Here is a 16,845-nt window from a genome sequence, read left to right on the forward strand (position 1 = left end):
TATTTTATTTTCTTTGAAAAAGAAAACTTTGATACATACATTTTATGACAAAATAATATATATAACTTATAGAAATGCATATAAATAAAAAAGAGCATAAAACATCTTTATGATCTCACTGAACCCCATCAGTATTATATATATATAGTACTACAATCTGATTTAGTATATTTTCACTTTTTTATTAATTTTTGTAACTTGTAGTTATAAAAATTAAATATGCATAAGAATGTTATGTTAATTGATAGAGGTTTTATTTTGTATACAATCTTGGCAATAAAACAGAAATATGAGCACCTTTCCTGCCTTGGCCTCAAACAAGTGACACAAGATATCACATTAAAAAATACACTGAGAAGAATAAATAATTCAATCAGCTTGATACATTCTATGATTTAATTATGTAACCTTCTGGTTGTTTGATTAGACCAAAAGATAAAACTAAGTACCTTTGATTAGTAAAGGAGAAATAATTGTTCCCTAATATTCCCTTATAAATATCTGCTCTGTCACCTTGATTCTTCTAAGGAATTAGATATTAGACAGTTTAGGACTCTGCTAAGAACTTGGTGAGGAGTTTTCTTAATATGTATGACTAAAAACAGATCTATAAGCTCTAGAAACCTGGTAAAGTGACAGCTTTATTTATTTATTTATTTATTTATTTATTTATTTAGAAAGATTTTCATTTATTCATTTATTCATGAGAGACACACACACAGAGAGAGAGAGAGAGAGGCAGAGACATAGGCAGAAGGAGAAGCAGGCTCCCTGCAGGGAGTCTGATGTGAGACTCGATCCCAGGACCCCAGGATCACATCCTGAGCCAAAGGCATACGCTAAACCACTGAGCCACCCACTCATCCCTTGACAGCTTTACTTTAAAAAATGTAAGAGTCTAAACAGAATTTTTTTTACTTCAGGGGGCTACCCACATATACTTAATATGTAGACAGTGAATTTTGTTGCCTTGCTATATGTACAAGTCTGGAGTTCAAAGGAAGAGTCTGGGTCAGAATTTCAGGGTATAGAGTCTAATTAAAGTCTTGATGATGAATGAAAACATAAAGGTTGTGAGTGAGATAGATGAGATTTTCAGAGACAAACTCAGATTGCTCCCATGTCTGAAGGGCATGGAGTGAGGGGAATGCAAGTGGTGTACAAGGACATTAACCAAGCATGGGTTTCAGATGCCAACCACAGAGAGTAAATGGTATAGAAGGATAGGGTTAATGGTGGTGACTGTTGCTGTTGGATCAAGTAAGATGCAGCTGAGAAGTAGCCATCCTTTTCAGCAACATGACATCATTTGTGGTCATGAGAAGAAAGATTCCAGCAAAGAAGTAGGGATAAAAATTAAATAAGAATACATTCTAAAAAGAAATAAAATGAAGACAACATTTTTAGAAAGTATAGGCAAAACCATCAATATTTGTATTATCTTTTAGGGGAGACAAGAAGGGAAATGGAGCAACTGCCAGAGTAAAGAAGGAAGAAACAAGAGCCATTATACATTGATGGGAATGATCCAGTGAAGAAAAAAGATTGGTTTTGTGTAGGGAGAAGGAATTGCTGGAACAATAGCCATAAGTAAGCAGGAGGGTAGAATCAAGCACATAGTAGAGGTGCTGGCCTCAGATATCAGCTGAATCCATAGCAATAAGAGATAAGGTTAAAGATGCTGGTAGATGTGGGGTTAGAGCTTGTGGAAGTTTTAACTTGATCTTTCATTTTCTCTGTGAAAGAAGAAGCCAAGTTATCACTGAGCACAAGGTTGGAAGAGTTGTTAAGTGTTTAAAGGAAATTGTGGAGGCATGAGAAGATCATCCAAGAGAATGGGAGTAAGTGGACCTAGGGAAGTATGGCATAATTGCCAGGCAACACTAAAGACCCACTTGAAGTTAGTGATCACTAATTTAAAATGAATTAGAATACTAGTGTATATCTCAAGTCATCCTTAAGTTTGTGGGTTTAGGCATTGGTAGGCAGAGAGCTAGATCTTTCTAGGGTTAGCCTTTTACAAAGGTAGTAAGAGAATGGTGAGTGTGCAGGGGAACAATAATGACTGATCAAAGATTTAGGGAAGAGGCAGGGAGGGGTTAGGGAATGTGAAAGAAAGTTGTTAGATTAATTGATCATACTTCCTGGTAGAGTTGAAGGGTACTAGAGATGCTGACCTGGAAAGATAGGAGATAGTAGTTAGTGAAAGATATGTGTGAGGGGCACCTGGGTGGCTCAGTCGGTTAAGAGTCTGCCTTCAGCTCAGGCCATGATCTCAGGGTCCTGGAATTGAGTCTCATGTCAGGATTCCTGCTCAGCGAGGAGTCTGATTATCCCTCTGCCCCCTTCCCAGTTCATGCTCTCTCTCTCTCTCTCAAATAATTAAATAAAATCTTAAAAAAAACAAATGTGTGAGATTGAGATCATAAAGAGAGTATACTTTTTGGTAACAATGAAGTTTAAAGTGTGGCCATGGGAGAGGGTTGCTGAGGTAGGTTGAAGGACATGGTCTTTAGAGGAATTCAATAGAATGGGGAAGCAAATCTACTAAAAAATAATCATAGTTTAAGTTGATTTTGACATCAAGAGGAGTGTTCTACTTTGTAAGTCCTGCTAAAAGTAAAAACTTTAAGAAACTAGGATTGTCCCGACAGATTGTTAACTGGACATGTAAAAGAAAAAAGGAAGATAGTCTAGAACAGGCATGAGGAACAAGAAGAGCAGCTATATTACAAGTCAAAGGGGACATGAGAGCTGTGGAAGAAAAATTAGTCACTGCTTGAGAGGATTACAAGAGAAACAGTGTCTTTAAGGGAGAATCACATTTTAGTTAGTGAGAAGTTCAGAGTAGAAGTTATGTAGAAGTTGAGAATTTAGGGGATTGTGATGACAGCAGATTGTGTGTTATAAACAGAACAGTGTAAAGGTTTCAGAATTTGGGGTTGGGAGGAGATAGAGACTGAGCAGATACATGCAGAGTTGTGTGGGTGTTAAAGTTCAGGTGTTGAGGGAGGCCTAGAGTCCACAGCTTTCTAGGCCAAAAGAAAGGAACGGCATACGGCAAAATGCGCCTAATCTTGGTGGATTCTATGAGATAGTGGTAGTGAGGATGCATCTACCAGGCCACTGGAGGTACTTAGTTCATCCCTGTGTAGACAGAGGCTTGGGCTCTGGGTAGGGGCCATAATGCTGTCTCCTCATTCTGGTATTCCAATTTGGCTAAGGCATCATCTCCAGTTTTTTCTACCAACTATCTTCTCAGCATGGCTAAGGTATCCCTCTCCATATGCTTTATCAATATCCTATGTAAATTTCCATGGTGCACTCATGATTTTCTTTATAACTATGTATGCATATGTGTGTATATGCATATGTGTGAAGTATGTTCACTTGCCTGTGTAAACTTGTATAAATTTGGAGGTTTTGTATAGAGTGTGAGTACAGTATAAATTCCTCAAGGACAGAGAGAATATTTATCTTATCTATTTCTCCTTGTTCCTATCATAGTGTGTGCCTCTGAGTAGACATTAAATGTATGTTTATCCTTTAAATAAGTAGTCTTATTGAATGAAGCCTTAGACATTTACTCAGTTGTGATCTATAAGTTTTATATTGTGGAACATTATAGAAATGTTTTCATTCTTAAAAGTTTCAAGTGTTCCTGAAAAACAACATTCTATCCTCCTAAATATAAGTTTAGGTCAATGGGTCTGAATCAAACACTTGTGCCAAGAAAATTGTGTAAAAAAAAAAAAGTTTCCTTAGAGTAGTGGTTCTCAAACTGTGGTTCCTGGTCTGGTAGTATTAGCATGTCCTAGCAACTTGTTAGAAATACAAATCTTTGGCCCCAAATAGAATTTTGTAACTCAAAAATGCTGGGAACCAGATCTGTGTTTTTAACAAGCCCTCCATGTGATTTTGAAGCATGCACAAGTTTGCAAGCCAGTAGCTTGAACCAAGTCATAATTTCTACAAATAAAGAGGTATTAGAAAAAAAAGAATGAAGGGAATATATAAGTTACATTAATTGTAATTTCTAAAAATTATCAAGGATACTACTACCAATCCAGTGATGTTAGTATGATGGTAATAGTATAAGTACATAACTTCTATAAGCCATATTTGAGACTTAATGAGATGTAAGATAAATATTTTCTCTTTTTGCATATTGTAATATACATCACTGATTTAAAACTGTCATTCATTATATGCTCACTTTTCAAGTATGGAAATGGCTATAAGTAAGATATTGATGTAATTTATAAAAAATTAAAATAACATGTCTACCTTGAACATAAATTCTTGCCTGGTGTTTATCCTTTCCTCTATTGTTCTCAGCCTCACATTCATATGTGCCTTCATCTTCTAGCTGAATATTGAAGATCTTGAGGACAGCCCCAGAGGTGCTGATCTCAGCAGTACTTGGCATTGGTTCTAGGACCTTCCGCCATCGAATATCAGGAACAGGACTTTAAATAGGAAATAACAAAAGCTAAGGGTCTACAACATTTCAAAGTCAATTACTTTGTTAGTCTATAGCTGAACAATTACATCATTTATTTCCTAAAATGGTACAAAAATTAATATATTTCTATATATGTTAATAAAAATATAGGAATACTTACTTGCCAAGTGCGAAACACTCTAATGTCACGTTTTGTCCCATCAATGCATATATGTCCTTGAACTGAACTACGATATCAGCAGGGTATGGTTTTGTTGTTCCTAATATTAAGAAAAATACAACCGTCCACTAATTATTAGGCAGAACGAATAGGATTTTTTTGAATATTGTGACTTTTACACAATTACTTCAATATACAAGGCATTTCTCTGTACAAGTACTAGAAAATATCTAATCATAGCACAATGCACAGATTTGTTGATGCACAGTATGTATATAGCATAAATTTCATCAAGCATTCCAATCATATTGGCTCATTCTGACAGCTGTGTAACTCATCGGACTCAATTCACTAAAAAATAAAAAATAAAAAATCTAAGATGTATTTAGAGAGCATCAAACATGTGTAAAACATTGTGCCAGGTGTTACTAAGGAAGGAGAAGAAACGAGAAAGCAAATGAGGGAGAAGAGAGGAAGTAAGAGAGAAGAGTAGAAAGAAAGAAGACAGGCAAGAAAAGAGGGAGAATAGAAGAAATATGGGCATATGAAGATGGAGGCAAAGGGAAACAAGTTGAAAAGAGAGAAGGAGAGAGGGAAAGAAGAGTGTTTATTCAGATATTACTGTTCTCATCAATATATTTATTTTATTGAATTTGTTGAGCACACATGTACTACTGGGTATATTATTCCCTTAATCTTACATGGGAAGAAATAGGCTCAAAGGTGAAATACATTGTTTAAGATTGCAATGTGAACATATACTGTATGATACCAGGGAGACAGATAGATACAGCATGACCTAAAATACAAGCCAAAATGAAAATAAATGGTCTAAAAGAGTGGCAGCTAAGGACGACTGTTGAATATGCAAGGGTTAAGGGAATTTCAGGCAAGAAGAGCATGTGAATTCACCAGACCAGTTCAAGCTGAGGAAACAGTACATTATGACAAAGCTCCAGGAGTTTGCAGGGATTTTTTTTACATCTAGAAATTCCAGTAATGATAAAGTTTATGTAGTTGAAGATGAGCTTAAACCTATTATCTAGAAGGCTTGAAACTGTGACATTAAACATTATGAGGCTAATTTTCTCAGTGGTAACTAGCGGTGGATTTTGGTAAGAGAAGTAATATGAATATCACCTTCAGTTTAAGTGAAAGTCCTGTTAGAAGCTTTAAAGAATGGAACATGGAAAAGAGAAATATAGAAGGGAGCTTAAAGGAGGCTAGGCCATTACTTCATGCAAAATACATGGAGGTTTGAGCAGTGGGAACAAAAAGGAAAGAACTAATCCAAGTTGTCTTTGAAAAGCAGAATCACCAGGACTGCCCTTTGGGTCAATGTTTCTTGAGGTATAGATCAAAGATCCAATTCATCAGAATTACTTGGGATGCTTGCTGAACCTACAAATTCCTGGCCACACCCCAGACCTGCTGAATCAGTTTTTCTGGGTTCCAAATTTCTGCAAACTTCCCATGTGTTTACATACCAACTGAGAACCAGGGGATTAGCTGTCTTGAAGATGAAAGGAGGAGAGGCACTGATGATTAAAAATACTATTCTGAGTGAGAAATATGATGGTATTGCCAAATAAGATGAAGAATATTAGAGATAAAATGAGATGACAGATATGTCTGGAAAATTTTGGGCTTAACTATCCAGAGAACCTTCTGTATGACAAGTCTAGGAGGTAGACAGAATTAAGTCCTAAACAAAGAGAAAAGTTTTGGAGGTTAGAATGTGGAGTCATCCCAAAAGGGCTGCTGTTGAAAGGTATAAATTGATAAGAATATCTGGAAAAAGATTAAAGAAAAGTATATGAAGGAGGAAGACGTAGGAAAAATACTGAATAGAATTTGTCAGAGAGGCAGGTGGGAGATAGGGAAGGGCAGGAGTTGGGAAAATTAGGGAAGGAAAGTAGAGTTCAAGAGAGACATAGGAGATCAAGTGTCAAAGTTCATACAGAACCAGAACTGAAAAGTGTCCTTTGGATTTAGCAAATAGGTCTCAAGGTTGTTTGCACTGAATACAAAAGAATACACTGAGGGAAAGGAACAGAGGAGACGTTAAAGATTGAGAAAAAAGCAGAAAACAGTTCATATACAGAAGTTCCTAAATGAATCAAATGGTAAATGAACCAGTGTAACTGGAGGAATTACCTACAGTGGGAGAAGAAACCCTTCTTCTACAGAGACAATAGTAAATAAAAGAGATGAATTTCTAGGGTAGAGTAGGAAAGAAATTTAAGGAGATTTTTATGTGATGGCTCCTTGTAATTCTAGAAAGTAGTAGATGAGAACATCTCTCAAGATTGTGAAGAGATAAAAGAGCCAGAAGTAAAAAAAATATTTATTGAATAACAACCATGTGACCACAATTGAGGAGAGTAGGAAAAATGGAATTACAGTGATATGATGACATTTTCCCCATTGTAATACCCTACTAGGATGGAGGTGGGGACCAAACGTAAGTCTGTGAACAACAAAACCCAGTACCTCTTCAGAAGCTTAAACTCACTGATAGAAGTGGTAATAGCAGGACTGTGATAAAAAACAATGTGAAGTAAGCAAATATGTTAAAATCTGATTCTCTTAGGAAGTGGTACATTAAAAAAAGAAATGTAGTTCAATTGGAATTTTGGAAAAGTCATTCAGGTCTGTCAGTGGCCATCAAATATGGCACTCATCCTACTTACTTACAGCAGAAAGGCAATTAATATACTAATTTGCTTCATATAAATAGTTCCTTAAAGATAACAGAATGATACAACTGCATTTTTTTTCTAATTCTGCAATCACTATAGTTTGTTTTAATTTAATCATTTGCTCTCTTTCATGAAGTTACTAAAAACTAGGAACGGACATGGAAAAAAAAAAAGCAGAGGCAAGCAATTCCCATTCTAACTAATATATTGATATTTAGCTAATGAATCCGTAACCTGTGCATTCTCTGACCTGGAGGAAACCAGTCCTAACTCAACCATCTTTGGTCACTTTTATCATGTAAATCTCCAACAGAAAAACTAAGGAATGACCAAGACATTCAAAGTGGATATCTTGTGTTTGCCCTGATTGGCCAGATAATCTTCCCACTGGGTATTTCTTTTCATCATTGTAAGTGACCCATAAGCAGACAACCTGCAAAAACAGTGTAACAAATAAAATACTTACGTTCAGGTAGTGGAATGAGTGGGATAAATTTGCTGAACACACTCTTTGTAATAGAAGGACTGGATACAAAACAGGAATAATTGCCTTTGTCTGATGCCTCGACATTCGCAATGTAGAGATTTCCATTTGTCTGAGACACAAATCTCCGTTTATCCATTGTAATAAATACAGGAAATTCATTTAGAAGCCAGCGGTAGCTAAGATCATCTGGAAGAAAATATTGTCTTCTAAATATTAAATTCTTCTCCAAAAGCAAAAGTATTTTTTCTAGGAACAAGCTCAGGCATAATCTAATAGAGGCTATTATAGAACAACTGTTGGAAGTAAGCCAAGACAAATACTGCAAATTTTCCAAAAGCTACCATATTTTGAGTGAATGTAAGTATGGTGTTAAAGGATTATATTTATATTTCTCTCAATTATTATGTGGACTATTAATATTCTTACTTCTATTTCATTGATGGGGCAAATGAAACTCAGAGCAGCTAAATGTTTTGCTTAGAATTTCATGATTGGGGGATCCCTGGGTGGCGCAGCGGTGTGGCGCCTGCCTTTGGCCCAGGGCGTGATCCTGGAGACCCGGGATCCAATCCCACGTCGGGCTCCCGGTGCATGGAGCCTGCTTCTCCCTCTGCCTGTGTCTCTGCCTCTCTCTCTCTTTGTGTGACTATCATGAATAAATAAATAAAATCTTTAAAAAAAAAAAGAATTTCATGATTGGTAAGTAGAATTGGGATTTTTAATCTAGGTCTGATAATTGTAAAAGTCATGACCCATCTTTCCTACTGCATTTTAAAAATAAAATGAAGATTGCTAACTACAGTGTGTCTTTCTCCTTTTGTACTCCTATTTTGAAATACAGATTTAGAAATGAATTTCCTATAAGTTTTTTTCTTAAAACAGTAGCCAGACTCTTTCCAAAACTTAAACATTGTCACGTGACTCATCAAAGCCCTCCAAAATAAACCTCACTCAAGTTAAAGCCAGTGTAATTATGATGAATTATAAGGTCCTATGTGATATAGCTCTTGTATCTCTCCAATTTCATTTCTTCCTACCTTCTATCTCATTCACTCTATTTGAGCCACTCTGGCTTCCTTGGTCCTCCTCCATAGTCCCATCTCACGCCTTTCCTCCTCCTACTGCATCTGCCTGGCATGTCTTTCTCTCAGATATCTGCATTGTTAGCTTCTTCATTTCCTTCAGGCCTTAATTTAGTTACTTTCACAGCATTGTCAGCCATCCCTTTAGCACCTACTCTTTCCCCTTCCCTAAATTATCTTCCTTGTGCTTACGTACCAATATCTAGGCATGTTATACCTATTAACTATATATTTTATGTATTGGCTGTCTCTCTCACTAGCAAATCTCTGTTTCACTCACTGAGGTATTCTTGTGGCATAAACAGTGCCTGGCAAAAGTAATTGTGTAACAAGTGCTCACAAGAGATCTGTTGAATGAATGAACAATTAAATGAAGCCTATCCAGTTTTGAATGTATTCAAATATAGTCATTGGTTATTTATGATCATTTACTTTGTGGGAAATGCTATGGAGGTGGGGGATTTTTTTCCCCATTGTTTGAGCAGTTCTTCAAAAACAAAACAAAACAAAAAGGCTTTTCTCATCAAAATGTTGTTACATTTTGAATTCTATGTTCCCCCTATATTTTTCATTTAATAGTCTTTGTCCTATTTTATCAGAAAAAAATTACTGATATTTGACATATAAACAATAGAAATTTTATACATGTAATTGGAATAGAATACATACACATATAATATGATATGCATTATATATTTACATATTGTCATCTCTCTAAATATATATCATTAATATATTCCACATAAAATGATTTATAGCAGCCTGTTTTTTTAGAGGTCTTTAAAGTCAAATTTATAACATAATATTAGAGTTCTAAGAATATAATCATTATTTTTTCATTGTAAAAAGTAGTATTTATATAGTATTCCAAGAAGATATTTGATAAAACAAGTGAATATTAATGAAAGTATATAAAATGTTCACTTTTTAATTAGCATTTTGGTGGCTTTTATTTTAGCCATATCAAATTATAGAAAACACATGTTCAAAGGTGAATCTTGCTACAGATGACACTTAATTTAATTTCTCTCTAAACTGGCTAGTTATTCTTACAGATAGATCCTCCTAAAGAGATTAATTTCTTTTCTAGCATTTATATAATTCAGTATATTGTAGATATAATAATTTTAATGAAATAATAGGCTATATAACCACTCCTTGGCACTGTTCTATTTTAAAAATAATTTGTAAAAAATGAATCATATTTTCTCCTGTAACTAAACAGCCTGGAAGTATCTATAACCATTAGTAAGTAATGCATTACAAACATTAGGCAAACATTGAGTCTTATTTAATCACAAATATTTCATTATTGTTAAGAAAATGAAAACTTAGGATTCACTCCATAGATACTTATAATCACAGAGGAACCTAACTTACCTGGAAAATGGTATGGAGGATCGCAGAGAAGCACCATTCCCTTTCCTTCTTTCACCCTGACCTCAGGACGCTCCTCAGGTGGGAAGGGGTCAAGATCTAATTATGAAAGCAAAACGGAAAATATTCACTCTTTAGTCAATAAAAAGAGATTGTCATTAAAGCTTATCTCTCATCTACAAACTCACTTTTTTGATATGATACTTTTAGTTGGTTTGCTGGAGCCAATGAAAGTAAATTCCTCATTTTTATATGCTGGCATTTGCATATAGTCTAAGGTAGTAAACTCTAGCAGATGGATATTGGTAGCAGCCTGCGTAAGTATTCGGACAACCCTGAAAATTACAAATATCCTCAACTTTTGCTTCAGATTTAGGAAGAGTTTCAGTAAGGGTATCTGGAAATAGGGGCACAGGCAAAACCAGGAATCTACCAAAGAGGTAAGTAAAGAGGACTGACTTGGAGGAATAGACTCATGGTAAAGGAATAAGGATGAAAAGTAGGATCCTAGTTGAGGTAACATGAATATCACCATTTTTTTTCTCCTTTTCAAATTCTGAGTTTTCCTTAGTCTCATTCCTTCATTCTTGTCTGTTTACTTCTAATGTAGGTTTTCCTTGGATTCAAGATACTCTATTATTTGATTCTTCATTTGCAGTACGTGCTTATTCTGTTTCAACTCTGCTTCATCTCCTATTTCTTCTCTGTGAACAGTACTCAAATCACAAAATCAAGTTTTTACTTCTCTCAATTTATTTATATCTCTGAAAAGTCATCATCCTAAATGTTACCTTTTTGCAGAGAGCCCTTCAGATCTACATCCCTAATCCTGATGCCTTACTTGAATCCACCCCATCCTCAAATAGTTGACATTTCAACAACGATAATTTAATGTCACCATAACCTCGGCATGCGAAGCCATCATTGAAGTGCTTTCTCCCAACCTTGAAATTGGTTTTACTTGCTCCAATTCCAGTTTTAAAGAGAGTAGATTGTTTCTGCCCTTTGACTCAGGTTTCCTTTAAAAAATATTTAGGGCCTTTTTTCTCTTCAGTGCAATGTAATCTATTATTTTTTCAATGGTTGTGTTTATTATTTACATTCCCAAGGTCACCACATTAATTGCATTTGACTACTCACTCCTTACTGGTTATCACTGCCACAAAGGTCCTCTTAAACTTACATTTTCTTTCTTTTGTAAAGATTTTCTTTCTTTCTTTCTTTCTTTCTTTCTTTCTTTCTTTCTTTCTTTGAGAGAGAGAGAGAGAGAGAGAGAGAGAGAGGGAAAGAGATAGGAGTGGGGGAGTGCAAAGGGAGAGGGAGAAGCAGACTCCCCAGTGAACAGGGAGCCTGATGCAGAACTTGATCCCAGGACCCTGGGATCATGATCTGAGCCAAAGGCAGACACTTAACCAACTGAGCCACCTAGGTGCCCTTAAAACATCATTTTCATCCTATAATCCAATTTGCAAAAGATTTAATTGCTGACTTATAAAATCGAATACTGAAGATCATCTTGTCCAACTCCTTTTACAATGTACAATTTTCTTCTAGTAGGTTCTAACTTTAACATTAGCACAGGATTTCTGAAAATATCTTTTTATGACAGCTTCCAGAAGGAGAAATTTTAATTTATTTAAACTTAAAATAATTTAATAGCTTAATTTAATTTATTCTTAAATTACATGCTACAGAAAATGATTCAGTGAGGTAGAGTCAAGCTTTAGAGAACCCAACTGTAATGTTATAGTATCTAAAATAGTTTCTCCCTCCAAGAACCAATTTTTACCCTTTTGGAGGTGATATTACCCTGATTGAGATACATGGCCTGGGGCACTTGCGGGGCTCAATTTAGGAGTCCAATTCTTGATTTTTAGATTAGGTCATGATCTCAGGATCATGAGATCAAGCCCTTTGCAAGGCTCTGAGGTCAGCATGGAACCTGCTTAAGATTCTCCCTCTCTCTCCCTCTTCTCCTCTCCTTTCCCCCTGCCCAGTTGTGCATGCTCTCTTTTCCTAAGCCAGAGAGAGAGAGAAAGAGAGAGAGAAAATATGCATTGCTTAGCATATCCACTGATACCTGATGCTAGTTATTCAAGATCCCTCAGAACGTGACCTTAGTTTACTTCCTAATACCCTTCAGATGCTTTGTACTCTTGAAATTTTTTCTCTACACAGTTGAGGCCCACTAATCATATAAGATCCACTTCATATGGACCATTTCTCTCATCTTTTCATCTTGATTTTTCGTCTTGTTGAACTCTTATGATAATATTTAATTTTTACTTCACCTAAATGCACTGGACCTTGTTAAAGATACCATTACTTACATCCAAAGCTCAGGGTTGCTTCAGTGCTTCTGACCATCCCATAGTTATTTGATGCTAGGCAGTAATATATTCCAGCATCTTTCTGTTTGTCGGGGTTGTTGATAACAAGGTTTCCTCCTACCATACTGTACCTATCACTTGTAAGATCAATATCCCCATTATTCATTCTCCATCTGTGAGAAAGAAAAACTAATGTCATATCAAAGGTCATGAGGCCTGCAAAACAGCATACTGGCCTAACATCATTCTAAAATAATACGGGTACAGCTCCATGTGAAATCAGATGATTAAGTAGATGACTCAGTGTAGTAGTTCACACTCTGTAATTCTGTATCTCTGGGTTCATGATTTATAATTTAGTTCACATACAGAAAGGTAAATGTTCAAGTGCATGAAATGTTTTCTCTTTATTCATGAGGCATCTGGAAGGACAAATATTTCATTGAATTTTGCTACATTGTTTTTTTATTTTAGCAGATATACATAGATTATAAATTATAACTTTCTATGTACTAGTTAGATTCATGCATATCCAGATGTGCTGCATAAAACATTGGAAGCAAAAGTAAAATATACAATATCAATATCTATTCTAAATATCAAAATAATTTCTTAATAAACCTAATTGAAATCAGGGTTCTACTCAGTAAATGTCAAACTCTGACCGCTAGAGGTCGATCATACAATTTGAAAATTGTAAAAATCCGTTGGATCTTTTGTTTCCAAGCCACCAATATACAATTGCATTTATATTGTTATAACTCCTTTCAGACAGTTTTAAATGCAGTTTTATTAGCATTCTCATTATTTTGAGGGTCAAAACAAGATAATAAAAACTTCAAGGCTGTTACGTAGAAGGTAAACTTCCCTGTTATACCTTTCAGGGTGTTGCCATGAATAAGAAATTATCACGGAACATGCCGTAAATATAAAACTACTGTATGAATGACATATTGCATGATTACCAATGTTCGTATGGCTTGTTCTGGATATTAAGTAAATTTTTAAGACTTCAAATGTTCTTTTCCATCAGACAAGTTACATCATGAGCTGAATTTTTTCCCTTTTTTCCCCTGTCAAATGTAGACTGCCTCCATAACAGAATTAAATATCTACTTCTCCTTTCCAGCTCTTAATATTAATGTGTAAGATAGTCAGGCCACACTCATCCTGGGGACTTCAGTGCAACCTATGGGAGGGAGTTGGTGAATGTATTTGTCAAGCAAAGTTTTGCCTCTTATTTTATGTTTTAAATTTTGGTAAGAACACTTAATATGAGAACTACTTATATGAGCTATCTAAAATAGTCAAGCTACAGAAGCGAAGAATAGAATGGTGGTTACCAGAGACTGGAGAAAAGGGGGGAAAAGACAGTTTCTAATTACTGTGTATAAAACTTCAGTTATACAAAACTTTGCTTCTTAAAGTGTCTGTGGGGTAGGGGTAGGGGTAGGGGTAAGCACACATTTCTAGAACACTATCTGAGGACAATCTCTTTTGTTTTGTTGCCTTCATTCCAGGCTGTAGACTGATTTGCTGTTTCCATGTATGAATGTCAAGGACAAGGTGTCACAAAATAAGCATCACTGAAATAGCTTTTGAAATCACTGAAATAGCTTTTGAGATGTTATCAACCTATCTAGATAGATACATACTGAAAAAATTATGTTTCTTTGAAACCCATAAAACCTGTGTGTCAATCCTGAATCTATGATTTGCTCTGGAGCAAGTCAATTTACTTATTCCAGATTTAGCGCTTCCTCTCCTATAAAATGATGTACTTGAATTAGATCTCTTCTACAGTCCCTATTAGTTACTATTCCATGTCCAAACTATGTATATAAACTCCCATTATGTATGGCTTAGGGGTAGAAACAAGTCTAGCCCATCAAATATTTTCAAAAAAAATGTGTTACTTATAATGTATAAAATATCTACTTATTTTGCACGCCTGTGCATAGAATTGAAATAATAAAAATAATTTCAAAACGATGGTGCTTTTGTATCTAAATTCATATTTTATTTTAAGAATAATTTTGTAATTTAGCTCAGAGACTCAAGAGTCTCTTGAACTCAAGAGAAAATGAGTTCAATTAGAATCAAATTTGATAACTTTTTATGACAATAAAAAGTTGTTTTCCTCTTGAGAAAAAATACTATGAAAATCAATCCTGTTGAAGACCTTCAGTTAAGTTAGCCGACATCAACACACTAGAGCCCCAATTTCCCCATCAATCATTTGCTTTGTCTTCATGAAACCATTTCACAGGTGAAATTCAAATCTATTTGCGTTTGGTTAATTTTTTAGTCTTATTCTTTGTATCAAATTAGAAACTGTCAGTATACTTTTCTGAACCATCTGAAGCAAAAAAACAAACAAGCAACAACAACATTGTTACTTTTTATAAAGCTATTTTTATAACATAAATAGGTACCCCAGAAAAACAGAAAGAGACATATTGATATAGATTGTCTAATTTTAAGAAATTTGTTATATTTTCTGGAATATGGATTTAAGACCACTAAAAAAAAAGTGATGCTTTCTAGAATTATGGATGTAAGCTCCCTAAATGTAGTTGATATAGGAATATCATCTATAATACATAAGTATGAGTTATCCAGATCAATGCGTATAAGAATATTTTATCATCAAATGTATATATTTAAATTGTGCATGATTTTCATATAATCTTACATATGCTTAATAGCATGATCACCATTTGACAATTTTTAAGTGGATAATATCAAATGATATTAGCATAATCTGTGCAGGAAATAAGAAATGGATTATTTGTACATATTTAAGAAAACTTACTATTAATTTGGGCATTAAACAACTCTATTTTAATAACTTATATGCCAATATTTTAGTTAATATGCCTCCATTTTGTCAACAACCTTGTATTATGGCTTTCTCTATCAGTACAGTGCCACAGATGCTCATCTGTAATCTATTCTGACACTCCATTGTGAAAAGAGCAGGTACATTACTTGTAAACTGGGAAAGGGCTGGCCCGTGCCCTACAGTTTAGGGAAACTTTTCCTTCTGGTGATTCCTCTGGATAAATGGTATTGATTGGCTGCTCTTCAAAAATTGGTCCAAATCCTTTATCTTCCTCAGAAACTACAAGAAAAATAAAACCATCTTACATTGTGCTGTTTCATGAGTCAAAGAAAATTTGGCTACATTTAAAAATGTTTTGGAAAAATGTTAGAAACACCAAATCTCCATTTCCATTTGAAACAAAGATATTTGCCTCCATAATCCTGAAGAGAATATTTAGGTGCTTTATTCAAAATTATTTTCCCCCCATCCCTCACTGTTTTTCTCAAAGCATTGGGTATTAGCATGCTTAACTACTTATAGCCCCTCAAACAGGTCATGCTTTCATGCTTCTGAGCCTCTGTAATATGTTTTTGCCCTCTGTGGAATCACTATCTCATTTTTTCCTCCTATCAAAACTCAAACAGCTCTTTAAGACTCATCCTTAGTTCCTTCAGGAAGACACTTCGCACCCCTCCTAGCTTTAGGTGGTCTTCATTTGTGTTCTCACAACTCCTCACACGGCTTATGGTATTTAGCACATCTTCTGTGATTCTTGATACAATTGTCTATTCCATGAAACTGCAAATGCTTGGAACAGGTGGCTGTGTCCATAATCCCCCACCTTGCTGTCAAGCAGACTGGAGCACAATAGGTGCTTAATGATTTTTTAATAAGAGAATGGATGATTTTCTGGAAGCTCTGGGGAAATTAGTCTCTTGTTTATTTTTTTAAACATGTAACCAGCAATTATACTCAGTAACATCTAGAACAGTCAATAAACAAATTTACATGGTTCAGAATTTATCACAAGTGTACCCAAGTTGGGAAGCAGCTGTTTCTCTGGAAGGGAAGAGTGATGCTTCACAGCAGGAAAAGAAAATCACTCATAAGACATCAATGTGGCAGCATTTACAGAAAAGAGCTAAGAGCCATATGCCCCACATGAATTAATACTAGCATGTGTGGCTAGGAAGAAGGATATTCTTACATAAGATCATTAAAATGTCTCTGCTAGAGCAAAGCTATGGTTTACCTCCCAATTATTTTTTAAGAGAGAATGTAAGGCAAACTCCACAGAGACTTTTTGTCTGCTCCAACATCAACCTTGAAAATGAGAGCTTTGTTCGGACTTCTCTTAATGAGCAGTTTCATTATATCATTTAAATCTTGCCTCAGCACTGTTTACAGAACCTTTG

General features: G+C 35.1%; 1 protein-coding gene across 4 annotated transcripts in view; it reads right to left on the reverse strand.

Moving 5' to 3' along the window:
- The window catches only part of CNTN1 (contactin 1), a 349,581-nt gene that overhangs the window by 136,724 nt on the left and 196,012 nt on the right, over positions 1-16,845 (reverse strand). For all 4 annotated transcript variants that reach the window (XM_072798336.1, XM_072798338.1, XM_072798337.1 and 1 more), the window contains 6 exons: positions 15,595-15,727; positions 12,604-12,776; positions 10,277-10,372; positions 7,794-8,000; positions 4,626-4,725; positions 4,288-4,469 (listed from right to left, as the gene is read on the reverse strand). In XM_072798336.1, the coding sequence (XP_072654437.1) occupies positions 4,288-4,469; positions 4,626-4,725; positions 7,794-8,000; positions 10,277-10,372; positions 12,604-12,776; positions 15,595-15,727 (891 nt within the window). The remainder of the gene's footprint in view (positions 1-4,287; positions 4,470-4,625; positions 4,726-7,793; positions 8,001-10,276; positions 10,373-12,603; positions 12,777-15,594; positions 15,728-16,845) is intronic.

The sequence above is a fragment of the Canis lupus genome, chromosome 25 (assembly GCF_048164855.1).
Source record: "Canis lupus baileyi chromosome 25, mCanLup2.hap1, whole genome shotgun sequence".
NCBI lineage: Eukaryota > Metazoa > Chordata > Mammalia > Carnivora > Canidae > Canis > Canis lupus.